The sequence below is a fragment of the Macadamia integrifolia genome, chromosome 5 (assembly GCF_013358625.1).
Source record: "Macadamia integrifolia cultivar HAES 741 chromosome 5, SCU_Mint_v3, whole genome shotgun sequence".
NCBI lineage: Eukaryota > Viridiplantae > Streptophyta > Magnoliopsida > Proteales > Proteaceae > Macadamia > Macadamia integrifolia.
The window spans coordinates 27,949,239-27,976,935 of record NC_056561.1 but is presented as its reverse complement, the minus strand read 5'-3'; the positions used below and the strand labels follow the sequence as shown (position 1 = coordinate 27,976,935).

Genomic DNA, 27,697 nt, shown 5'->3' with positions numbered 1-27,697 from the left:
ATCGAAGACAAAATAGTTGGATCACTAGACAAGGAGTAGGAAAGGAGTAGGACTGTTTAAAGGGCTCTAAAGAAGAAATGTCTACAAGTGGAGATGGCTTAGGACGGCACTTATACACTTATAGTGGTGCTGACCGAGAAGTAATCGGAGTTTTGAAAGAGTAAGTAACACAAGAATGGGAGAACTGAAAACTTGCGTTTCCAAGTCATGACCCTTAATTGAAAAATACGGTGCACTCTCAAAGAAGGTAACATCAACACTAATAAGCTGCTTTTAGGTTATAGGATAATAATAGTGATTATTTTTCTTAGGTGCAAAATTACCCCATAAATACACACTTGACAACCTGAGGAGTGATAATTTATCAAGACTTGGACGTAAAATTTGGATGAAGCTAGTACATCAAACAATTCAATGTGGTAAAGAAAATAGTGAAGAATTAGGAAAAAGTAACATTCATAGGAGATTGATTGTTAAGAATAGATGAGGGCCATTCAATTAATCAAATAACAAGTGGTCAAAACAACATCCCTTCAAAATCTCTTAGGAATTCATATGAATTAACAAAGAACAAGAACTGTTGATTTTTCTGTTCAGCCAGACCATCTGCTGAGGGGTATAGGATTGACCACTTTGATGAAGAAGACCATGCTTAGAACAAAATAAGGAAATCTCTCGTTGAGTTTATTGAATAATATTATGAGAATGAGATATTTTAAGAGAAACACCAAACTGAGTATTTATTTCATTGTAAAATTCTTGAAAACCTGATAGAAACTTGGAACAATCTTTCAACAAATACAATCAAGTCAATTGGGAATGATTATCCACATAAATAACAAAATATAAACAACTTCACCCACTCTTGATTCGACAGAGACCCCAAATATCAGAGTGAACTACAGAAAATAAAGACTAATTTCTGAAGACATCACGAGTAAGAAATGAGGTACGATGGTGTTTTCCAAGCTAACAAGTTCACACTCTATATGGGAGATAGATTTGCAACTGGGGACCATTTTTTGAAGCTTGAAGAGCCAAAAGTTTCCTAAGCAATGATGCCAATAGAGCGTGGAAGCACCACTAGAAGCAGAAAATGCATTGGAAGAGAATGATTCACCATCAAGATAGTATATACCACCCTTCTTACGCCCTCCCACCAATCTTCTTCCTTGTCTGAAGATCCTAAAAGATACAATAAGAAGGATGAAAGGTTACTGAACACTTTAAAGCCAGAGTAATTTAACTAACAGACAAAATATTTTAGGGCAATTGAGATACATGAAGAACATACAATGAAGACGAATGAAGTTGGAGAAACTACACGATGACCCAAAACTTGGGTAGAGAAGCCATTTGTTAGAATAACTTGAGATGGATGACTAGTTGGATGGAAGAAAGAGAACACATATGACTTACCAATCATATGATTCGAAGCACCAAAATCGATGATCCAACTAGTAGGAGATGAAGAAGGAAGAAGCGCAATAGTACCTGTATGGGCTAATGAGACAATGGATGAAGAAGTCGAAGCCTTGAGCTGTTGGAGACATTTCAATATTTGGTTATACTCATATCGAGATGCAAAATCTGATGGATCAGCTGTAGATGAAGCAAAATTAATGTCATTAGATGACACCACATCAGAACTTCCATTCGTCATTGCTGAGTTTGCTAATTGCTGTGCCCACTTAGGTTTACTATACTTTACCCAACACTCGTCGGTAGTATTGTTGGATTTTCCACAATGCATACATTGTCGGAAAAATTAGTTTGGCCTATTTTCCTCCCTAACAACTTGCACCACATGCTCTACCTCCCTCTGAACCACAACCTCATTCAAAATAACCAGAACCATGGCCACGCCCACCACTACTAGTAATAAATGTAGAACTATCCTTTGTTGGGCTACTGTTTTTCTTCCCAAGCATGAGGAATGCCTGGGTTTTAAGAGAATTAAAGTAGTGAACTTTGCTAGCATCATCAAGTTAATCTAGAAGGTTGTGACCAAGAAGAAAAATATTTGGGTTGATTGGGTCTACTCAGGGATTTTCCACACTGATTCTATTTGGACAGCTCCTATCTCGACTGATGCTTTTTAGGTATAGCGTAAGATTCTGTCTCTTTAATCTATCGCCTTTGGGGCCATCCACTCCCAAATTGATGATGGGGCCTCCACCTCTCTTTGGCTTGATCATTGGCACTCTACGGGAGTTCTCCTTCACTTAGTTAGTGTAAAATCTATTTATAGTTTGGGTATCTTGAAAGTCGTTGACAACTTGACATCCTTAGCCTCGCAGTGTGCCCCCTCAGCTTCCTCTATCCCCTATGCTTTCTAATGTGTGGATTTCATTGCCATCTATTATCAGGAGACCCCTTGGTAGGGGAGATAATATTACTTCGTCTCTTGCCTCTTTAGGCATCTCCATGTTTAAGGCAGCTTGGGATTTCATCATAGCTCAGGGGCCGTTATTTTTTGGTGCTAGCTTGTTTATTCCATATCCCTTGCCACAGCTTCACTATGTGGAGAGCTCTCTCCAATGGCCTATAGTAGTCTTTTCTCATCCATTGTTAGATCTGAGTTTCGCCTTTATGCTGCCTTTACTGGAATGTTGTAGAAGATGTTGATCACCTAGTTTGTTGTGCCCCCTCTCCCCCTCCATTTGGGAAGGGGTGCTTGTAAATGTTGGCCAAAAGCCGTAGGGTTCTTCCTTTCCAAATGAAAGGGATTTGGGTAGATGTCTTTTGCTGGTTCTTTTGTTTGCGATGCTATGGGAAAGCTTTCCTTCAGTGTGACCGTCAACCAAATTTGGATGGAGAGTAATCTAGGAAAATGGACCTCCAACTCTTGGCCTCTTCGTCAGATTTGGGACTCCATCTATTTGATGCTAAGGCCATGATTTTTTTTGTTTCTTCTACTAGTATTGATTCCCTAAGGAATATGCATATTATCAAGTGCAACTCTGTTGGCGAAATGTGTATGATGTTGGCAAAGATATAGCACATGTGGCATTTCTTGACGAAATCTACGCAATTTGCTTTCATTATGTTCCAATGGTACCCTAACTGAAGAACCTTCTTTGCTAACATTTTTTTCTTTTATGTGGGGTCCACAAAGGCCTTGGTGGACTTTTTCCATGATGGTCTTTGCCTGTTCTTTATCTACGCTTAATAGTTGTATCCCATCATGAGATATCTTGTATAACAAATCTCCCTGTAGGATAAATTGGGTGGTATAATTCCTTAAGAACTTTTCTCTTTTGGTGGCTTTGACTGGGTACTTTCTTTCTCTGATGTAATCAATTATACGGGCGAACCATGATCTTCCATCGAGTACTTTGATATATGGGTTTGTCTCTTCCTTCTACTATAAATGGTTAGACCCGTGCCATTGGATTGCATTCCACCATGGATGCTAATGTGGCAAGAGCATCAGCAAACCAGTCGTTATCTCTTTGGAAATATTCAAAAGAGATTTCCTCGAAGTGCTTGACTACCTCCTCCAAGTGTTCTTGGTATGGTTTCAGCTTTCATCCCTGATCTTCCATTTTCCTTGAGTTTGACAAATGATGATGGCTGAGTCACCATATACCTTGATCTTCTTCACCCCAATAGTCAATGCTATTTCCAATCCCAATGCACATGCTTTATACTCGGCAATATTGTTGGTGCAGGGGAAGTCGAGATGAAAGGATGAGGCCAAATATAATCCATCGGGAGTTACCAAGAGTATTCCCACACCTCATCCCTTCTGATTAAATGCCCCATCAAAGTATAACTGCCATTCACTGGTGACTTCTTCGGTTGTTGCTATTCCCTCATCCGGGAAGGCATCATCAGATATTCTTTCATCTTCTCTAGGGTGAGTGGCCAAATGATTTGCTACCGCCTATCCGTTGATAGACTTTTGAGTGATGTAAGTGATGTGAAACTCAGATAATAACAATACCCATCAAGCCATCCTCCCTATCAAAGTTGGCCTCTCAAAGAGATACTTGATTAGATCCATCCTTGAGATTAATCGAACTGGGTATGCCACCATGTAATGCCTTAACCTCTTTGTTGCCCAAACTAATGCTACACAAATCTTCTCCAAAGATGCATACCGTGTCTCATTCAAGGATCTTCTTGCTCAAATAGTAGATAGCTTGTTCTGCTCCCTTTCCTTTTTTTCCTTTTGAGCCAACAACGACTGTATGGAATTTTCTCCGACTGATAGGTATAGCAAAAGAGGTTCTCCAGCAATTGGCGATACCAACACTGGTGGATTTTCCAAGTACCCCTTTATTTTGTTAAATGAATGTTGACAATAGTGGCTGACATTGATCGTTCCATTCTTTGGGTTGATCCTTCTTCATTAATTTGAAGATTGGCTCACAATGTTAGAGATATTAGATATGTTACTCTAAGGGCAGTATTGTAATTTATCTCATTATGTTTTATTTTCCTTTTCCTCCTTAGGGAGGTATGTGTAATTTCCCTCCTTAGGGAGGTTTGTGTAATACCTTGTAAATATATTAGTAAATGACATATTGGTGTAAGTGAGATTTCTCTCACAACACACTATTCCAACATACCATCGATTCCCCCTCTTCTCCCTCTTCTACTTCTCCATCTTCTTCTTTATCTCACATCTCATTGTTCGTCTCAAATCACATATTCTAAATTGGTATCAGAGCAGCTTCTTGTAAGGTTGGTTTGAGAGTCGAACTACTTGTCTTCTTCCTTCTTTACTTTTCTTTGGAACCCTAGGTTATAAAGGGGTTCCAAGAAAAGGGACTTTTATGTAAGAAGATTGAAGAAACCTTGAGGGAGGCATGTAAGGAGACTATGGAGACACCAAGGGGAGCTTTTCTTTGAAGAAAGGGACATTTGCAGGTTGTAAGAACCATAACCAGGCTTAGGTAAGCTTACCGCCAGCCTTGGAGTATTTTTCCCTTTTCTCTCTCATCTGGTCAGCTTTGGAGCTGAAACCAGGCCCATTTGGACCGCCCTAGGTGTAGTATTATCCCTCTTGGTCTCGTTACAAGCATCCTTGAGTTGGGCAGCCACAACTCAAAATATCAGTCCATATAGGGTACCGCCTGCCCTGTTTTTTGTATTTTTACTTCTAAAAAATTGGTTGTGATGCTTCCGACTGCTATTTGCTTGTGAGGTATGATGTTTAAGGGTATTTAGCTCCTATATTATGATCTTACACTTTGAAGGAGGTAGATGTTGTGAATTCCTTTGAAGTGTATGCTTGGATTGGTGGCTGGTTTTTTTCTGGTTCAGGGAAAGCAATTTTTGGGTAGAGATTGTACTCCCCACCTTGTGTGTGACCCTTTATCTGCAATATGTCTGAAGACAGTGGCCTTGGAGTCCTCTTTGGTGATGTTTCAGCCAGTGTATCGAGTGGTGCTCCTCCTCCTATTGTTTTTGATAACCCCCTTACCCAGATCTCTATTGTGAAGTTAGACAGCACCAACTATTTGAATTGGGCTCATTCTGTGAAGCTTTCCTTGCGGAGTAGAGGAAAGCTAGGTTATGTTACAGATACCATTAAGGCTCCTAACCCAGAAGACCCGACATATCCAAAGTGGGAGACTGAGAACTCCACTGTTATGATATGGCTGATTTTTTCCATGAAACCTGAGATTGGAAGAAGGTTTATGAAGAAAGAAACGGCCAGGATATTTGGGACAGTGTTACTAAGACTTTTGACAGTGTGGGTGATTTGGCCATGGTTTATCAACTACTTCAGAAGGTCATTAGCATGAAGCAAGGGACTAAGACCATTTCTCAGTACTACAACACTGTTATTAGTCTCTAGGAGGAGTATGATCACTATAAGGACCTCCAACTATCCAATCCTAAGGATAAAGCTAAGGTTTATCGGACACTTGAGAAGGAACGGGTTCTTATTTTGTTTGATGGGCTAAACCCCGAGTATGAGCCAATCCGGATACAAATTTTGGGTTGGTTTCCTCTTCCATCAGCGTGTAGTTATTTGCAGAGTGAGGAGACTAGGCGTGTGGCCATGGAACACATCCCTTCTCTTGAGCGGTCAGCTCTTACTACTAGCTCTCAGAAGGATTGGCGTGGTGATGGTAGAGGCTAAGGCCCACCTCGTGGAGATGACAGATGATGTGATTATTGTGGGAAGTCTGGACACACCAAAGAAAGATGATAGGTTCTTCATGGTTGACCTGGCATGTGTGGTGGTTCTAGTGGTGCTCGTGGTGGACGTAGTGGGGGAGTTGGAGCCCACAGTGTTGAGACTGAGCATGTTACTACAGGGTCTGCTTCTAGCCCACAGCCAGAGCACAATTCTCTTACTAGGGAGGATATTGCAGCATTCCGCAGGGTCATGTCTCAACTGGAAGGCTCATCATCTTCTTCCCTTACAATGCCAGAGTCCTCAGCTTCCGCTTTGCAGGTTTCCTCATCTGCCCCTTCCACAGCTCCATCTTGGGTTATTGATTCAGGTGCTACGGATCATATGACTAGTACGTCCCATTATTATGATACGTACTCTATTTGTTCCGGTAGAGATAAGGTCAAGGTTACCGATGGCTCCCTTTCATCCATTTCTGGTAAAGGTAGCATTCCTGCTACTTCTTCCATTTCACTTGATTCTGTTCTTGACCTTACCCGTAATCTCTTATCTGTAAGCCATCTGACAAAATCCTTAAACTGTTGTCACTTTTTTTCTCATAAGTTTCTTTCAGGATTTGATGACGAAGAGGATTATTGGCAGTGGGCGTGAGGAGAAAGGACTCTATCTACTTGAACCTCAATCATCTTTTTTGGCTACAACTCAATATTATGTGTGTGGACGTACTGATAGCAGTTATGTGGATTCTGTGATGTTGTGGCACCAACGTTTGGGGCATCCATCTTTTCTTGTTATGAGGAAACAGTTATCTCATTTATTTACTTCTTTTCCTAGTTCCCATGTCTTTCATTGTGAACCATGTATTTTTGCTAAACATTATCGTTCCTCTTATCCTTATCATAGTAATAAATCGACTGTTCCTTTTCATATTGTGCACTCTGATGTTTAGGGGCCTTCTACTACTACTTCTTTACTTGGTTTTCATTACTTTGTTTCTTTTGTTGATGATTTTTCCCGTGCTACATGAACTGTTTTGATGAAGCACAAAAGTGATGTGTATGATGCCTTTAAAATTTTTTATCATATGGTATGTACACAATTTGACACCAAAATTTAAATTGTTCATTCTGACAAAGGGGGGAGTATATGTATGGTGGTCTTCAAAACTTTTTTACTGACCATGGCATTATCCATCAGCTAGCTTGTGTTGACACACCACAACAAAAAGGGGTAGCTGAGAGGAAAAACCATCATTTGTTGGAGGTCAGTAGGAGTCTTTTCTTTGGCATGCATGTTCCTAAAACTTTTTGGTCTGATGCTCTTCTTACTGTTGCTTATTTGATCAACCATATGCCAACACAACTCCTTGGCTCCAAAACTCCCTTGGACATCTTGTCTCCTCAATCTTCTTCTTTCTCTCTTCCACCCAAAGTGTTTGACTGTATCTGTTATGCCCATGTTAATAAACTGGACCCCAATGCACTTAAATGTATCTTCCTTGGCTACTCCTCCACTACTAAGGGATATAAGTGTTGTCATCCTTCTTCCAGACAAAGGCTTCTCTCTAAAGATGTCACCTTCCTTGAGTCTGCACATTTTTTTGCCTCTTCTCAGCATCCTTTTCAAGGGGAGCATAATGGAAGTGAAAAGGGTAATCAAGAGATCCCTTTTCTTTCTCCATTACCTCTCTCTCCTTTTATGCTTGGCATTGGGATACATAAAGAGATGGATATTATTGATGTTGGTGATCATTCAAGAGGTTGTTCAGGTCAGGTAATGAAAAGGAGACCATTGTGTACACAAGGAGGAACAAGAAGACCTGCCAAGAGTCCTCTTTGAATCCAACTCCTGAGATCCATCCTCCTCAGTCAGGTACTATCCTTCCTTCCACATCAGAGTTAGATCTTCCTATTGTTATTAGGAAGGGAAAGAGAGTTTGTGCTAATCCTATAGTCCAGTTTGCTTCCTATGACTCTCTATCCCTTGCAGGTGTTGCATTTACTAATGCTCTCTCATCTGCTTCTATTCCCAAGAATGTTTCTAAAGCTATGTCTGACCCAAAGTGAAAGCAAGCTATGACTGAGGAAATGATGGCCTTTGAAAAAATTGTACCTGAAAATTGGTTGACCTTCTAAGGGGGAGAACTCCAGTTGGATGCAAGTGGGTCTACACAATCAAGTACCGGTCAGATGGTACTATTGAGAGGTACAAAGTAAGGCTGGTGGCAAAAGGATACAGTCAAGTGTATGGGATTGACTATCAGGAGATATTTGCTCCCGTGGCTAAGCATAACACCATAAGGGTCCTTTTATCTCTGGCAGCAAATAAGGATTGGTTATTGTATCAATTGGATATGAAGAATGCTTTCCTACATGGTGATTTAAAAGAGGAAGTATATATGCAAACTCCTCCTGGCTTCAAGTTCCCTTCAGTTGCAGGAAAGAGATGCCTTCTCAAGAATTCTCTGTATGGTCTTAAACAATCTCTGAAGGCCTGGTTTGAAAGGTTCCGATAGGCCATCCTGAAGAATGGCTATTCCCAAAGTCAGGCTGACCACACTCTGTTCACAAGCGTGGTAATGGCACCATCACAGCTTTGATTTTCTATGTTGATGACATTGTGGTAACTGGAGATGACAGAACTGAGATAGTCAATCTGAAGAACTACTTAGCCCAACAGTTTGAGAATAAGAATCTAAGATCCTTAAAGTATTTCTTGGGGATTGAAGTGTCTAGATCCAAGAAGGGCATAAATATATGCCATAGGAAGTTTATTCTAGACATCTTGAAAGAAACAGGAATGTTGGGTTGCAAGCCTGCAAGTTCTCCTATTGAGCAGAATCATAAGCTGGGGGAAGATGCTGGCCCTTCTCTTATTGATGCGGGGAAATATCAAAAGCTAGTTGGGAAGCTTATTTATTTGTCTTTGACTCTTCCAGACATTACTTATGCAATGGGGGTGGTGAGTCAGTTTATGTATGCTCCCAAGAGTGGGCACTTGGATGCGGTTTATCACATCCTCCGATACTTGAAGTCCTCTCCAAGAAAATGACTACTTTTTATCAAGCATAACCACAAGAGGATAAAAGGCTTCACTGATGCAAATTGGGCTGGCTCAGTCTGATAAGAGATCTACATCAGGATATTACACATTTGTATGTGGAAACCTAGTTACATGGCGGAGCAAGAAACAATCTGGGGTGGCTCGGTCTAGTGCAGAGGCAGAATTTAGAGCCATGGCTCATGGAGTGTATGAGCTTCTCTGGTTGAGAAGGTTTGTCCAAGAATTGGGTTTTGATACTGAGGCACCTATGAGGCTTTATTGTGACAACAAAGCTGCCATATGTATAGCCCACAACCCTGTGCAGCATGACAGGACGAAGCATATAGAGGTGGACAGACACTTCATTAAGGAGAAGATTGACATTGGTTACATATGCACACCTTTTGTGAGGACTGGAAATCAGTTGACTGATATCTTTACAGAGGGTCTTACTCATCATCAGTTCAGTTCTCTACTGCCCAAGCTGGGAATGCGTGATATTTATTCTCCAGCTTGAGGGGGAGTGTTAGAGATATTAGTTATGATACTCTAAGGGCAGTATTGTAATTTATCTCATTATGTTTTATTTTCCTTTTTCTCCTTAGGGGGAGGTATGTGTAATTTCCCTCCTTAGGGAGGTTTGTGTAATACCTTGTAAATATATTAGTAAAGGATATATTGGTGTAAGTGAGATTTCTCTCACAACACACTATTCCAACATACCATCAATTCCCTCTCTTCTCCCTCTTCTACTTCTCCCCCTTCTACTTCTCCATCTTCTTCCTCATCTCACATCTCATTGTTCCTCTCCATTCACATATTCTAACACACAAATGGTGGTCAGTTGAGCAATGAACCAGCTGGTGTACTGGATGTGGCCGGGGAACCCTCATATCTCTTTTTCTGTTCGAGGTGTGGGCATTTCTTGAATCGCTTTGATTTTGATGGGGTCGACCTCAATGCATCTCTCGCTTACTAGAAAACTATTAGCTTTCCGGCTGTCGTGCCAAATACACACTTATGGGGATTCAACCTCATCTGATACTTATGGCGCCTTTTCCCTTCCCTTCTTCGCCCCCCTTTTTTAGGGTTGGGCTGTGCTAGTGTGTTTGTTTTTTGTTGTTTCTCCTTTCCTCCTCGTTAGTGGGGCTGCTGTCTTCTTCTTCTTCTCTATGGTAAAGAATTATATTATTCACACAAACAAGAGATATTTATAATGGCCACCCCTGAAGTATACCCCAATGTTAAGACCATCCCCCCGTATGCTGACAATTAATTTGACATCCCCCACTTTTGAAAGTTAATGCATCCGTACAAACTCCATTAGTGAGAAACTGTTCTGTTGTGATGTCATGTGGTAAGTAATTTTTTAAAGACCAAAATACCCTTGCAAGGCTACAAACTACCTATTCTACCCTTTCAACCCAAACTGAAAATACCCTTTTCTTCCCCAACTACTAAAGAACCCTAACTACCTTGTTGAAGGACATTTGACCTGCAACCTTCCGCTGTGAACCATCACTCCAGTGACAACCAGAGACACCAGACTTTTCGCTATAAGCTATTGACATCACTACCATCAGCTGCCACGATGACTCCTTAAACCCTTCACAAAGATCCAAAGTTTCATTCATCTCAGCAGGAATTGAGATAGCAATCGTCCGATCCCTTTCTGCATATTTCCTCTCTCGCACTTTTAATTTGATTTCAGTATTTCAGTGTCTTCAATTCCTTGCTATTCCTTTCTGAATCCTTCCCCTCCAAAGCTAATAATCAAAATCCCCCTGTGAAAGTGAAACGACGACTTTGATTTACACTTTCGGAGATGGGTTTCATTTCTTTTGTGTGGGTATTCGATTTTATATTAGTGTTAAATTAGATGGTGGTGGTGGGTTACAGAGCATAGTTGTCAATGCATCACAAAGGCGACGACTAAGGTGTCCAGGAGGCCTAGTTGGGGTTTGGGCGACTGTCGCCTTATTGCACTAGCACCTTAATGCAAGGTGCAACACTTGTCTATGTCAAATATCATAAGTAAATAAGTAAATGAAATATATATATAAATAAATAAATAATATAAAAACATTTACTTTAAGATATTATTCATAAATAAGAAACTATCCCCTATTTGAATTTAATAAAGATAATTTAAAAATCAAATTCTAGTAGGATAAAAGTGTCCAAGAACAAAATTTGAGTTTTTTTTGTTGCACAGACGATTTTCAACTTTCAAGTGCTGGGGTTTTTCTCAATTCTGAAAATTTCATAAATCTTATCATGGTAAAACATTGCTAAAAACCAAAAGTTTGGTAAAATAGTCTTTTGGTATCCATAAAATTATTTTCATTGAGGATATTTTAACAGCATTCGCTCACTTTAAAATAAGTTTGACCGGAACCTGACTTTGTCATTAAAACTCAAATTTAAGTAATCTTAGACTTATTGAAAAGCTGGTTTGTGCTCTACCTAATTAAAAATGTCTAATGTAAAAATAAAATCATTTGTCGTGAAAATAAAAACCTCACCCAAGAGATAGGAGAGGAGATGGTTCTATGAGAAACCCTAAAAAGAGTTTCTTGAAGCTACACACTATCGAACCATTGTGAAAAGGATCCATCAAGCATTCAAGACACCATTAAGGGTTTGTGAAGAGAAGAGAGAGAACAAACCCAGGGTTTGCTGGGTTTGTTGGTTTGTGAGAAGCTTCAAGATCTCCAAGTGACGACTTGGTTGAAGCACCGACGGTGAAGAAGACTTGAAAGGAGTGAGCTGCACAAGAGGGATACAACGTTTGTTGGAGATAACCGTTGATCGTAGTCTCATTCATATGTACTAGTGTGTGGGCAAGGTGTTCGGTTAAATGTTTAGTCTAGTTTGAGCTTTAAATTGGGACATTCTTGTTTTCCATTTTATTGTAATCACTAGGCTACCAAGTGAGTGCTTGGTAGAGGGTTGTAGATCTTTTGTGGTTGTTGCCACATAAATTTAAGGGTAGGTGCTCCCTTGTAGTTGTAACTACATAAATCAAGGGTTGTAGCTCCTTGTGGTGGGTGCCACTAAAAGTTGTATTATGCATTGTACTGCAGTAAGATTTGGGTTGTAGCCCAAGCTACCATTTGCATTGTTGATGTAGGCACACTGCCAAACCACGTAAGCCCTGTCCCCCTTTGGTGGTGTGTGCTGTTTTGTTTTGTATGCATATATGTGAAGTTCTCTGCAAGGTGATATGTTTATGTGGTTGATTGGTAGGCCTAGCCACATGGTTATGAGTGCATGTGGTTGCGAGGTATATGTTTGTGATAGAATGGTTGTGATGTGGATGTGTGCCTAAGTGCTTCTGACTCCGACAAGTGAGTTGAGAAGCAATGAGTTGGATTGACTTTATACATCACTGATTCACCCCTCGGTGGGCCATTGTGTTCAACACTGAAAGGCATAGTTTTCAATGCGTCGCCTTGGAATCCAGGCACCCTTGTTGGTGTCGCCTTGATTTTTTCCACCTTCCAACGACTACGATCACCTAGATGCCGTGACAACTATGACCAAGATTGTCCAAAAATTACATAGAATTTATAATCTTAAGCCAAGAAACAACAAAGAGCAGACGGCTTAAATGGTCAATTATTCTTGAATGATCTACCACCATGAATCCCTCCAAGAAGGTTTCATGCCCTGAAACACCTAGGAGCCATCTCCCACCTCATGATATATGATCCAGTGACAACAATCAACTGAGTCCAACTTCTGGATTTATCCACAAATATTCTCTTATTTATTTTCTTCCTATTTCCTGAGGAAACACCATAAGGGATTAAGTTGCCATAAAACAGATGCTCAGGGATAAATTCCAATGCTGGCGATGTTTTATAAATCATCTTTGGCCGAGAAGGATGATTCCGTCCAATCAAATTAGTGGGATTTGTTATTGGAGACAAACTATTTCCTCTTGGTTAACCACAAAATGTAGGTTCTTTTGTTTGTTTAGTTCTGAGACATTCTCTTACAAAAGCTTCTTATCTTTTATTTGTACCACTCATTTAATTTCATTGTTTTAGAAAATAATACATAGTTATTGCATATGCCAGTGTCTAGTGTTTTCCAATGTTTTTTCTCCACCTCATGTGCCTAAATTAAATTACTTCAGGAATTTATTTGTAAGGAGATGCTTTATTTTGTTTTTGTGCTAAAGTTTTACTTTAAGCATATTTCGTACTAAAAATTTCCCTACAAATGATACTTTACATGAATGCCGTAACATTTATCTTATTTTTAATCTCATTTTTGTATTTTACTTAAAAACAAATAGTGGGCAATCCTATTTTATGGATACCCAAGTGGCGAAGACATGAGTCTGCAAAACTTCTATTCGTTGGTTCAAATCCGACTGGTTCCTACAGCGCCATTACACCCATTATTTTTTGCATAGTTAGTGGATAGAATGGGGGGCCCGGATAAAGGTTCAAAGCTGAGAATTCTTGGAGTGAGACTTTCTTTTGCAAATTCCAATTTCATTCATCAGAATTAAGGGGAAAAGGAAAAGATCTAGTTTGCATCAGTGAATTCTATAACTTTCAAGCCTGGCATTATTGTGTAGTACGTTTTCAATAATATATTCTATTAGGAAGTAAAAAAAGAAACATTACCTTGTGAATCAGAGGTTCTACATGTATCAAAGAGAAGTGGCTAACAAAACTAGCCAAGTTCCATCATTCAAGTCAATACCAAGAGAAAAATGTACAATGGCTCCCAGTGATAATTTAATTGGTAATAATTTGACCCATCTTGCCACCTTGGCCATAGAACATTTCTTAGAATTGGGAAAAATTTTACGCCATGGAGTTATTACTTTTTTTATTATTATTATTTTTTTTTTATTTTGTACATCTATTAGGATGATTTCGTTTTTGTTGATATCCACTTTTGCTAGTAATCTGCAGCTAGAACAATATGAGGAGGCTTACAATACTCTTCTTGCTGGTCTTCAGGTTGATCCCCTTAGGTGAGACACTAGTGTGACCTCTCTCTGTCTCTCTCTCTCCCTCCCCTTTCTTTTTGAAGTTGATTTGGATAATGGTCCTTTTATCTACAGTCATTTATTGTACAGTATTTCCCATTGACTATGTGATTAATTTTTCTGTGTTTGTTCCTGGGTCTATGTAGCAATCCCCTTCAGGTTGTTCTTCAAGATCTTGAAAGAATATCATCAAGTCTGAAGAGAGAGAATAGACATAGCAAACCACAACGTACTGATGACTTTGATTGCACTCTTTGTTTGAAGTTGTTGTATGAACCTATAACAACTCCTTGTGGGCATTCTTTTTGCCGCTCGTGTCTATTTCAGTCTATGGACCATGGTAATTATTTTTGACGTTTGATTTTCCATAAAACTATTCTATTTCGTCATTTATCGTATGTTAATATGGTGAAAAATATGCCAGGCAACAAATGTCCAATGTGCCGAACAGTTCTATTCATTAGTCCAAGGACATGTTCAATAAGGTTAGTTACTGAGAGTTGTTCTAATTATATTGAATTACTTTAGTCAAGTGAGTGGCCCTTGGCTCGTTGTTCCTTCTGTTTCTCTCAATCTCCATCATGTGCTGGATTTTCTTTTCGTCTCCACCCGTGTTTTACTTATACAGGGTCAACTAGTAGTTAGTTTTTGGACCACTGTTCCATGGCCCTGCCTATATGATTGTGGGCATTCTGATATTTTCCCTGACTATCCAAGATGATCTGTCAGACTGTAATCACATCTGATATTACCAGGTGATCATCCTTAGGTGAATCCTGAATGCCTGGGCTAACTTTCTTGCATGTAGACTATATATATATATATATATATATATCAGATTTAGTGGGTTACCGTTTTGCTATTTTGCGGACCTGTGGGTAGGTTGACCTCATTACTTTTCTCTTCTTTATTGGAATTTCAACTAAAGTGTGGAGAACTTTCACTTTTGATGTCCTTTGAGTTTTAAATTGTGTATTCGTGGTTTTCAACAGTGTGACACTGAACAACATAATACAAAAGAACTTTCCAGAGGAATATGCTGAAAGGAAGTCAGAGCATGACAGTTTGACAAATTTAGGTGTTGATTTGATGCCCCTGTTTGTCATGGATGTTGTTCTCCCATGCCAGAAGTTGTCACTCAATATATTTGAACCTCGCTACAGACTTATGGTGAGTTTGGTCAATTATCTGGTAATTTTGAAAACTGGCCATTTCATCTCATGAATCATAAAATAAGAAAACATAGGTCATCTGTAGTCTACATTTGTCCAATAACTTAAATGTGTATATTTGGTTGATGATTGAGTGATACAGACCATCCAACACTGAGGACACTGCTCAGATTGGCCTTGATGTAGACAATAATGGAAAGAGCTTAATTTTCTTATGAAGTGGAAACAACTGAATGAATACTCTTAATTAATCTTCTTAAAAAGCAAAGGAAGAAAGTACAAATATACTTGAACTTGAGAGGGTTAAAACAAGATAGCTGAATCAGTGAGAAAGGCATCTACAGATTTGGAGGTAGTGAGGTGTTGCGGGAGCGAGTCTATCTACATGATTTGATTCAAGCTAATTTTAGGCATGGCTTGAGTTTAGTTTTAGGTTCTTTCCCTCAGACAACTGCTGGTCATGTGTGGGCACGGCCAGCACAAAACACAACCGATTTTTATCTCTCAAAAACTAAATTCCACGATGTGTATATGAAAGCAAATTAAAAAGGCACTAAGAAGCTAATGACTTGGACTCCTTATGATTCAATTGACTAAGTAGACTTCATTAAAACGCTTAGAAGACCCACATGACTGATCCCTTTCAAAACCTTTATGATTTGAAACTATTTACATTACTTCCTCCATAACTAAAGAACTGAATCTGAAGCAATAATAAAATAATAATAATAATAATGACACTCTTTTCCCCATAACACTGTGGCCTAAGATTCAGCCTTATAGGCTGGACTTCTTGTAGTTGACATTCCTGGGCCTGAGCCTCCACTATGTATCAGCTTTGTTGTGCATATTGATGGCCACTGCATCCCCAGCACTAAAGAGAGTTGCAACAAGTGCTTTTGAAGGCATATAGTGTATCTTGAAGTTTTCCAACATATCTTAACTATAACACTATATTGCTTGGATATATCAGTGATCTAAAATTATTCATATCAGTGAAATGTGCTTATTTATGTGGTCTCTGTACTAGTCAGATAACTGCAGAGTTATGACTTTTTTATGTACTGTGTCTTATGTAATTTCCATTCCTTTTTTTCTCAATGAACAATTGTATTTGACTCCTTTAAACAGGTTAGGAGGATCATGGAAGGAAATCACCGGATGGGAATGGTAGAATATTGTATTCATCATTTTCTTTCTCCTCTTCTTTCTTAGTTTTATTAGGAACTCCTAGAATTTCTCACTTCTTTTTCCTGCACTATTATCGCAGGTTGTCATTGATTCAACAACAGGTTCCATAGCTGAGTTTGCTTGTGAAGTGGAAATAACTGAGTGGGTGTTGATCCTTTTTTTCTTCGTTTCTAGCTATAGCTGTTCATTTTTCATTCAATACATGTGTATTTTACCTTGTCTTTTATATTTTTCCTCTTGGTGTTTGTTATATGTATAGGTGTGAACCACTTCCAGATGGACGTTTCTATCTAGAGGTGAAATATTGCCGCTTTTCTTGCTCAGTATGCATGTTTTGACTTTCCATTGCCCAATTAAATGCTCTAATGTTATCAGATCATTCAGAGAAATGAATCTGGTTAGAAAAAAGGAAAAAGGGAACTTTACTGGTGCGAACTTCATAAACGCTTTTATTCTCATTAAAAGCCTTAAGAAGCAAGGTTTTCAAAGTATCGCTTAAGCGCCTTGGTCGCCTAGGCACCTAGTTGGTGTTGCCTTAATTTTGTACCCCTTAACCTCCTTGGTTTGCCTGTTGCTCTGATAACTATGCTAAGAAGCTTTCTAGAACTCCTGATGTTACCTGCTCCCTATTCATTTAATCTAGATTTAGATGGTAAATAATAATTGAGTTAGATCAGCTGAATTAGGACAAGAATGATTGAACCCAATCCTAACTTGAAAGTGTCTGTAGTACCATTTGACAATACTCCGCAGGAGTGATTTTGCTATTTCTTTTTGCTTTGGGTGACACTTTGGTAGTGGAATTATGTTTGGTAATTCCAGGCTGATTTTGTGTTTCTGCAGAACAACTGGTCCAAAAATTGCTTTGAGAACAAAAAATCAGAAACATTTTTTTTTTCTGCTCTCAGAACAAATTGAGCCCGACAGTCAACCCTTTCTCGTGATCTCTTTCACCTCCGCCTTTCTCATCTCTCTCCATCTTTTGAATACTTTCATATGTTTGTTTCTTTTCTTCAAGAGCTTGATGAATCCCATCATCGCGGCTTCTTGGCCGATGGAAAGGGCATGAAGCAAAACATTTTACATCAGTAGTAAATTTGAGCTCTACCCAAAACTATGTCTTCATAAAGCTCCAGACCTTCCTCCTTGGTGATTAGCTGCAGCAAACAGGGAAGGAGTGAAAAGATTTTAGAGTTAGGGTTTGCAGATCCGCAAGAAATATAAAATTTGGAAGCTAACAGAAGTGAGGAGCGGGGGGGTTGGGGGGGGACTGAAATTTCGGAAGTGTTTTCTGTGAAAGGGATAACAGTGATGTAGATCAAGCTATCAAAAGACGGTGCAAAACCGGTTCCATACTGGCCCTATTCTGTCCCATCGAGCCAGGCCAGGTTGCATCCAAATTGGTCCTCATTTGGCCTATCGATCTCAGAAAATTCAGGGCTGGGTTTTCCCTCATCGATCAGCAACCTTTTCTGCCAGTTTTTGCATTCCGTGGAACTTCTAGAAGACCATCCTGCTGTCCTTTAATGTGGTGGAAAGGAGCTTCAAGAAGAGTGGCCAACAGTCCCATCGAATTCAGCAAGTAGCTTAGATTTTAGTTTCTTTTTTTTTAGTTTCCTTTAGTCTTGTTTGACAAGTTAGTTTCTCTTTTGTTCCTTAGGTTAGTTTCTTTTTCAGAGACAGTCATTGCTTAGTAGTTTCTATTTTTATATTTGTTTGGTAAACAAATATTTGGGTTTAGGAAGGTTTAGTCAGTTTCTAATTTTCGAAAGGTTTCTAATTTAGAAAGTTTCCTTTTCTTTGTAAGCAATGTAAAGCTATTTAAAACCCATCAATTTAATGAAGAGGACAGATTTGAAATTGTTAAAAATTGAGTTGAACTCGTGGCTTAGATAGCTGAAACTTGAGAGGGTGAGATGCCCAACCAATCAACCTTTCTTTCCCCCCTTCCTCAAACCCCCATTGAATTCTGTTTTCTCCCCTTTGTTTATGACTTTGTCTTGAATATTGAAGACCCATTCGAGTCCTATGGGAGACCTATTGAAGATCCACATATCAGCAACAAGTTTGACCTGAAGACAGCTTGCTTCCCAGATCGACACTGGTTTTCTGCTAGCGTTTTGACTTGCTGTTTATCCTCTGTTTCTACCAAGCCTCTGGCCAGTTGCAGCCACACTTTTGGGGGACTATTGAAAGACCTAAAAGAGAGACTCGACCAGGAAGACGGAGCCATGGAAGGCCTTTTGAAGCTACTGCTGAAAATCTCCCTCAAGTTTCTATTCTGGGCCAGATCAAGACTCATCAGATCTAAACAACCTGCAGCCTAATTCATGAGCCCTTTTAAGGGTTGTTCAAGAGGTTCAAGGAGAGTCCTCGACCAGCCTTGGAGCTGGTTCCCTGGACTACTCTCTGAGTAATAAAAATCACAAATTTGACCTAATTTTGCCCTAATTCTGTTCAGTCACATATCTTCCCTACCTGAAGAGATCTTCAACTACTGTTTGGAGATTTCATCAGCACCACTAGGCCACCACTTGACCAGTTCTAGAGGCACTATTAAGCCCAGCTTGTGTGAGTTACAAACTGCCTATCGATTCAGCCTAATTTCCGGAATTTGTGACTTTTCTGTGGACTTATTTGTGGTTCGAACCTGATCTTTGGTTTGGAGTTATCATCAACTGGGGTTGTTTACCTAGGTAAACCATCTTACATCAAACAGTATGATGCTAGATTGGCATGGGAGGAATTGGATTTGAGCTTCTTCTCCTTGACAACATTGTAGACAGCAACAATCGTTGATTGACGGTGAGATGAGGAAGAGGGCTTGAGGGAATCAAAGCGAGTTTTGTGGAATTGTGGGTTTAGTTGAGGAAGGAGAAGTTGGATTGAGGGGATCTAAGAGGGTGCCTTCCGGGGATCTAGTGGCCATTGTGGGGAGAGGGAGTGGATGGATGATCTTTATTGCCGATAAAAGTCTTAAGTCATTGTCATTGTTGTAGTTCTCCACTGCTGGATTTTATCTCTCTTCCTTCTCTGTCTGAATTTGTTTGTGATTTCTTTCGGATTGAAGATTGCAAATAAAAAAAAAAATTATTCATCCAAAAAAAAAACTTGAAAATAGAGACAGAAAATTTGTGAGGGGCAGAGCAGAGAAGAGGAGTAGAAAATATAGAGAAACACTTTCATGTTACCAAATGCCATTTTACCCTGTAGAATCACTCCTGTAGCACAGAAATGTTGGCAAATGGCACCTATCTGCCTTTCAGTTTGAAGTAAAACTAAGATTAATCTTAAATATCCTGATCTGACTCATATCTGATCCATATGTAGGATTCATTAGGATTTGGTTCAAGTTGGATTTGGATTATTTAGTGGTAGATTGGATACGGACCTTGGTTTTTGGGGATCCACTCCAAATTGGGCTTTGGATATGTCCAAGTGTTCCTGGAAGTTCAGAAATGATATTAATTTGGTATAGAATTTCCTTAACATATATTTTGTATGGATTTCCTCAGCAAAGTTACAACGAACATTGCTGAACATCAAGGACTTTCTTTAACTACCTAACCCCGATCTAGAAAAACACGAAAAGACAAAGCAGTCAAATGAAGTCTTAGTTAAAAATATTAAGACGGCACCTTTTTGATTCCTCTTCCGAAAGATACAAATACAACGTTGTATTTCAGGGGAGGAAAGGGAGTGATGGGTGGAAGGGGGTGCTGCTTTAAGAATGTCATACAATTGCATGGCTAAGAGAAGGAAGATATATAACTTGCAAAGGACCTCTTAACATGTGAACTCCTGTGGAATTTTAGTGATGAAGAAAGATACAGCACCAAGTGTCTAGAATTCAATGTGAAGCAAAACTTCATTCTGTGATTTCTCATAAAAATGCCTTACCATTGCTTTTTAACGATAGGAAACTACATTACTTTGGATTTGTCTTTTCTATATAGCATAACAAGAGTAAATGAAGTATGTTGAGATATTTGAAGAGGTCTGTCAATTTGCTGGAGGTTTATGAGTCCTTTTTCCTTATATTCGTTCATTTTCTATTTGGTCTGGGGGTGGGGGTAATGATTGTATAATCCAATTTCAAGTCATAATCTGTAAGAAATTTAGTTTTGTATTTCTTTAAATGGGTTTCCAATATATCTGATGCAGGTTCAAGGTCGTCGAAGGTTTCGTATCATCAAATCTTGGGATCAGGATGGGTGAGCTATCTCACTGTTATTGGGTATTATTCATTTGGTAATTTATTTGGTTTATCATATGATTCACATTTTATCAAGTTGATGATTTTTTTTTTTTCATACTTTTTTTTAAAGGTATCGTGTCGCAGAGGTTGAATGGATTCAGGATATTTATCCACAGGAAGGAACAAGAGAGATGGAAGATGTAAGCTTACTGCTGCGATCTTTGGCTCACTGAACACCTTTTTAGTTATGTTCCCAACATAGTTGTGAAGGCATTGCCTAGGCCTCCATGCTGTCTAGTTGGGGCTTGGGCGATTGTCGCCTTAATATAATGTGCAACACTTATTTATGTCAAATATCATTTAAATATAAAAACATTTAATTAAGATATTGTTCATAAATAAGGAAATAACCCCCTCTTTGAATCCGACAAAAATAGTTTAAAAATCAAATTTCAAAAGGATAAAAATTTTGCCCCCCATCCCAAGAACAAAAACTGGAATTTTTGTTATAGGTATGATTTTCAACTTTCAAATGCTTGGGTTTTTCTCAACTCTAAAAATTTCATAAATAATATTATCATGGTAAAACATTGCTAAAACAAAAAATACGGTAAAATAATATATATATATATATATATTTTTTTTTATGTCCATAAAATTATTTTCATTATGGTGATTTTAATAGTACTCGCTCTCTTTAAAATAAGTTTGGTTGGAACATAACTTTGTCATATGACTTAGATTTAGGTAATTTTAGACTTGTTGGAAAGCTGGTTTTGTGTTTTACCTAATACAAAATGTCGCATATAAAAATGAAATCATTTGACTAGTCAAACTTATTAGAGAACAAGAACATTTATCAAAATGTTGACTTTTTATGATATATTGTGACTTAATATTGATTTTTGATGACTTGATGTGTCTTAATGTTGATTTTTGATAATATAAGTTATATGTAGCACATAGTTGTCATGGCGTCGCCTAGGCATTGCCAAGGCGACGATTTGGCGTCCTGGTTGAAAATGAAGTTCATGGCAGTGCTACGATTTACGTGACTCACAAATGGCGGTCGGCATTGGCTGATAGGCGTCGTTATGGCACTGCCATGGATGCCAGGTATGCCTGATTCACTAGGCGGTCGACTTTTTGTAAAATACAGGGTGATTTTGACAGGGCTATGTTGATTTTTTATGATTTGATGTTGCTTAATTTTGGTTTTATATGTTATAGGGTATATATTGTAGGCTTGTAGCATGCTAAATAACTTTAGAAAATAGAAAAAATAAAAAAATAGCATACTAAATAACTTTAGAAAATAGGGAAAATAAAAAATGACATATGGGCGATTTGACCGCCATGGCAACGCCATAACGGGCGATTCATCGCCAAATTGATTAACCACCCCTCCACCGCCTTGGATCGATTTGACGCCATGACAACTATGATGTAGCATACTAAATAATGTTAGAAAATAGGGAAACAAAAATAACTTGCGCACCTTGCAACACCTAGGCAGTCGCCTTGTTGCCTAAGCTCTTAAACAGCAAACCTTGGGTCACCTTGTCACCTTGACAACTATGAATTCCGAAGAATAATGGAAAACAATCTAGGAGTACATTGAGATGCTTTAGAAATTAAAGTGGATTAAACAAAAAAAAAAGAAAAAGATGTGCATGGTATCATGCGATGGGAATGTGCATGAACATGCCATGTGCTCCTAAGGTGGCAACAATGAGCCCAAACTCATGAATCCACTAAACTCATACACCTATTTGGTGGATTGATCCCATCCAGCCCATTAACTACATCCCCCCCCCCCCAAACCACTCATTTTCATCTCTCTTTAACTCTCTCTCTCTTGTCGTGATCTCTCCACCTTGCCCAGTCCTATCCCTCTCTTCCCCTTGATCATCTTCTCACTACCACCCATTTTCTAGTACATATTACCACCATGCTTTTGGGTGTTCCTAGTAACTTTTCATTTTTTTTCTCTTGTTCATTCCTCTCTCTCTCTCTCTCTTGAAATATTAATAATTTATGTTATTTTATTTGTATTAATATTTATTTAATAGTTTTATAATGCATATTTGGATCAACTTGACAACCACAATTATGATTAAGCAATGATGTGGAAACAAAAAAGTTTTGAGGAACAGTACAAAGTCGAGGGAAAAGGTTTCAATTAAAGCAGGTTGGGATCAACCTAGTCATGGGTTGTGATGATGTGGTATCAAATACACTAAGGAGGGAAGAGTGTAAACTGAATGTAAAAGTATATTTTGGATCAGGTTTGGTCGACATGACAATGTGCTAAGTGATGACATCAAACAAATATATGGTAGGCTATAGAATTCAAGGTTTTGGGGATGCAAAAGCTAGATCTTGACTCTAGCATGACTGCAAATAGAGCTGTTGGGAGGGTAAAGATCCATGTAGCTGATCCTTCTTAGGTAGGATTTCTTTGTGGTGTTGCTTTAGTTCTTCCCTTTTTATTTCTTCATTTTCTTTTATTTTACCCCCTCACGGATACACGTAGCTGACCCTATTTAATTGGGAAAAGGTTGAGTTGTTGCTGTACTATAGAATTCAAGGTAAAATTTTGTTACTAGATAGTGTTGGGGCTAACCGACCCTAGTTTAGGTAATGAAGTGGAAGTAGAAGGATTGATTAGTGTTGAATGCGATAATGATTTGTGTCTAATATGGCACCAGCCCTCTTTATTTATAATAATGGAGAGAAATTTTTAGAATATTATGAGGACCATTAAACCCTTAAAGGACTTAAGAACCTGTTTGGAATCTAACAACTTCCTTAAAACCCTTGATTACAGTATTCCCCCTCAACTTGGTGCATAGATATCACATATGCCCAACTTGCAGATAATAGGATGAAACATCTTACTACTAAAACCTTTAATAAATACATTAGCCAGTTGTTCACTACTAGGAACAAAAAGCACAGTGATAAGACTCTTACCCAACTTCCCTTTGATGAAGTGTGCATCGATCTACACATGTTTAGTTCGATCATGCTGGACGAGGTTGTGAGCAATGCTGATGGTAGATTTGTTGTCACAAAAGAGCTTTATAGAAAGGGTAGCTAGGATAGCCAAATCCGTGAGAGGACCATAAAACCATAGAGCTCACAAATGCCATGAGCCGTAGCACGGAACTCTGCTTCAGCACTCGATTGGGCAATAACGGCTTGCTTCTTGCTCTACCATATAATAAGGTTTCCACCAACAAAGGTGCAGTAACCAGTAGTAAACCTACGGTTGTCAGGAGAACATGCCCAATCAGCATCCGTATAGGCCTCCACCCTAAGGTGATCATGAGGAGAAAAAAGGATGCCACATCCTAGGCAGATTTCAAGTAACGGAGAATGCACAACACCACTTCCATATGTGTTGAGTAGGGATTATGCATGTACTGGCTAACTAGGATGACGACAAATGCTATTTTTGGACATATATGAGAAGATCAAGTGTCCCACTAATCTCTGATATCTCGTCTTGTTCACAAAATCACCTTCCTTGCTACTCAGGTGACCATTAGCTTCAATATGGGTATTTTTCAGCTTGCACCCAGTATGCCTATATTAGAAAGGTTAACTGGTCAAGCATATACTTCCACTGAGACAAGTAGATCCCACGAGAAGACTTGGTAACTTCAATGCCGAGGAAGTAAAACAAAGTGTTCTAAACCAAGCACAAGGGAATTGCTTCAGCCCATATAATGCATGCTTCAGCTTGTATACCGTCTTTTGGGTTTTGAAGCACGTGAACCCAGAAGGAATGTCCATATACACTTCCTCCTCAAGTTACCCATGAAGGAGGGCATTCTTCATATCTAGCTATTGAAGATCCCAATCTAAGTTGACGGCACAAGATAAGATGAATGGATTGTGTTCATCTTAGCAACTGGGGAAAACGTCTCCTGGTAGTCAATCCTATAAGTCTGAGTGAAGCCCTTGGCAACAAGTCTGACCTTGTAACGATCCACTTTACCATTGGCCTTCTATTTCACTGTGAATACCCACTTACAACCGATTGTCTTCTCCTGTGAGGGAAGACACACTGGATACCATGTATCATTCTTCTTTAGAGCCTACATCTCCTCAACCATAGTTGCCTGCCATTGTGAGTCTGCATTCGCTTCCTATAAAGTTTGGGGAATGGCACAGAGGATAGAGAAAAAAAACTATAGTAGTATAGAGAAATTAAGTTATAAGAAACTGTTTTGGCAATAGGATGTAAGGTACAAGACCTAGTGCCTTTACGAACAACAATAGGCGACTCAAGAGACGTATCAACATTACCAACTGAAACATTAACAGAGAGAGGAGAATTACTTGGGTCCAAACCTCTAAGGGGACAAGATTAGGCTCGAGAGGAGACAATTGGTGTGGTAGGGTAGGTGTTGGATGTGTAGTGGTCTGAGTCTGTTGTTTGCAACTATAAACACACATCTCTGATGGAGGCCGAGTCGAAGTAAGAGTAGGAGTTTCAATCTCCCCTCGAAACGGGACATCGGCAGGGATAGCAAGAGGGCACATCTTCCACAATGGATGGAGACTCCCCCTAAAGAGGTGCCATAGTGTAGTAAGACGTTGATTCGTGAAAGGCAACATCTATAGTCACAAACTAATGCCTAATGGGAAGATGAAAACAGTGATAGCCTTTCCGAGTAGGAGCATACCCAAGAAAATGCACTGGAGACCACGAGGATCAAACTTCTCGTGAGGATGATGATCTCGAGCATGGTAGACACTGACAAATACTTTGGGAAGAACAAGAAAAGTAGCAAAGCCCTGGAGAAGATCCAGAGGAGAGCGGAAGGAGAGAATCCGAGAAGGCATTCAGTTGATCAGTGAGAATTGCGTCATTCCAGTACTGGGGAGGAACATGCATCTCAACATAAAAGAGTTTGCTACCTCACAAAGGTAATGATTCTTTTGCTTAACAACTCCATTCTACACCAGAGTATCGACACAACTGATCTGATGGATCATCCCATAAGTGGAAAGATAAGCTTGAAAGGACCCTTGAAGTATTCACGACTATTGTCGCTTCGAAGGATTTTAATGGTAGCACTGAACTGAGTCTAAACAATTCGGTGAAACTGCTGAAAGCAATTGAAAATCTTGCCCTTGGTTCACATCATATAAACCTAAGTGGTTCAAGAATGACAGTCAATAAAAGAGACAAACCATCGATAACCATTGACATACACATAGTTGGATGGACCCCTAATATCAAAATGAATCAATGAAAAAGGAGTGGCACTTTTATTTCTAGAAACAAATAAGTGATCTAACTTTGTTTGGCCAATACACATGCCTCACAAAAAAGAAAACTAACTTGTGTTACAATTCTTAAAAGAAAGAAAAAACCTAGCTAAAGTTCCCAAAGTAGGATATCCCAACCAATGCTGCCATTGTAGTAATTCAGAGTTGGGAGGTGACGTAGATGATGTCTGAAGAGCCTGACTAGAGACCAACACCGAGTCATCATCAAGTAGATACAGACCATCACGCACTTTACCAAAGCCAATCATTGCCCCTGTCACCAGATGCTGAAAAATGTGACTTTGCAATTAAGACTGGAAGTAAGACTACTAATGGACAATAAGTTAGTAGGAAAAGATGGAACATGCAATACATTAGAAAGGGATAAAGGAGTACAGCTAACGGAGCCCTTTCCCAAAATAGTGGAATCATAGTTGTCAAGGCGTCGCTTAAGCTAGGCGACGCCTTGTCTTCTAGGCTTTTTTTATGGGCAGGGCGAGGGACGTCATTATGTACGTAGGAAAGGCGGTCGCCTTTGGTGTTAAGGCTTCAAAAAGGTGTCACCTTTGGCCCCTTGGACGACTTTGTATGAAAGGCGTATGCCTTGTGTGCTTTTTTTTTTTTCCCTTCCACTTAAGTATTTGTTTTTTATATTCTAATTGTAAACTTTTCATTTGATGAAGTACAGGTTTTTAAATGGTGTGAGATGCGTGGAACCATTTTACCCCCCTAAGTGAAAAAAAAAAAAAAAAAAAAAAAGGTTTAGTGGTGGGGGGAAATATAACTTGAAAGGGTTAAAATTTAAAACCCTCCTTTGTTTCTCTCTCTCGATGAAGTATGTTTCTCTGTCGATTAAGTTCTCTACGCCTCAAAACTTAGAGAACCTGCGCTGGATTCATTGATTCAATCGATTGAGATTGAAGTTGGACTTGGCTGAAATCCCTCATTCCCTCCTCTGTTTCGACTTCAGGTATGTTTGCAATCGATTTTTTTCCCTCCTTCCTACTTCGTCTTCTGCTTCTTTGTCTGCATCTGGTTTTTTTTCCCTCTTCTTCCTCTGCCTCTTCGTCTGCCTCTGGTTTTTTTTCCACTCTTCTTCCTCTGCTTCTTCGTATGCGGCTAGTTTTTTTTCCCCTCACTTCTTCTTCGTCTGCGTCCTTTTTTATTTTTTCCTTTGCTTCTTCTTCGTCTGCGTCTGGTTTTTTTTTTGCGCTCTTCTTCCTCTACTTCTTCTTATTCTTCTTCTTCGTCTTCTTCGTCTTCATCTGTGTCTCTTTTTGCTAGCTTTTTTTTCTCCCCTGCTGCTGTAGTACTTATTCTTCTTCGTCTGTTGTAGTACATCTTCCTCCTTTGCTTCGTCTTCTTCCTATCTCTTCTTCCTGTCTCTTCTTCCTCTGTTTCTTCTTCTTCCTCCTTTGCTTCGTCTATACTGGCAGCCCTGCTGCTAGTGGCTAGTGTTTTTTTTTTCCTTTCCCCTCTGGTGTTCTCGAATGCTTCTTATGGAGGTTGCCAATTCTTTCTATGCTTCTTCTTCTTCTCTGCTTCTTGTCCTGCACTGGCAGCACCGCTGCGAGTGTGGTGCTGCGAGTGCTTCTTTCTTTTTTTTTCCCCTGCAGGTAGACGTAGACTGTAATCTGTATTATGAATTTATGATTGCATGATTACTACTGTTGTGCATCAGTGCAATGCTTCTCTTT

At 39.2% G+C, this 27,697-nt stretch overlaps 1 protein-coding gene across 2 annotated transcripts in view; it reads left to right on the top strand.

Annotated features, from left to right (window-relative positions):
* The window catches only part of LOC122078950 (LON peptidase N-terminal domain and RING finger protein 1), a 49,062-nt gene that overhangs the window by 10,552 nt on the left and 10,813 nt on the right, over positions 1–27,697 (top strand). For both annotated transcript variants that reach the window (XR_006140236.1, XM_042645158.1), the window contains exons 6-14: positions 14,077–14,138; positions 14,300–14,493; positions 14,578–14,638; positions 15,146–15,323; positions 16,457–16,495; positions 16,596–16,657; positions 16,776–16,812; positions 20,681–20,730; positions 20,845–20,914. Coding sequence is in view for 1 of the 2 variants with exons in the window: in XM_042645158.1 (XP_042501092.1) it covers positions 14,077–14,138; positions 14,300–14,493; positions 14,578–14,638; positions 15,146–15,323; positions 16,457–16,495; positions 16,596–16,657; positions 16,776–16,812; positions 20,681–20,730; positions 20,845–20,914 (753 nt within the window). In the remaining variant the exon portion in view is untranslated. The remainder of the gene's footprint in view (positions 1–14,076; positions 14,139–14,299; positions 14,494–14,577; positions 14,639–15,145; positions 15,324–16,456; positions 16,496–16,595; positions 16,658–16,775; positions 16,813–20,680; positions 20,731–20,844; positions 20,915–27,697) is intronic.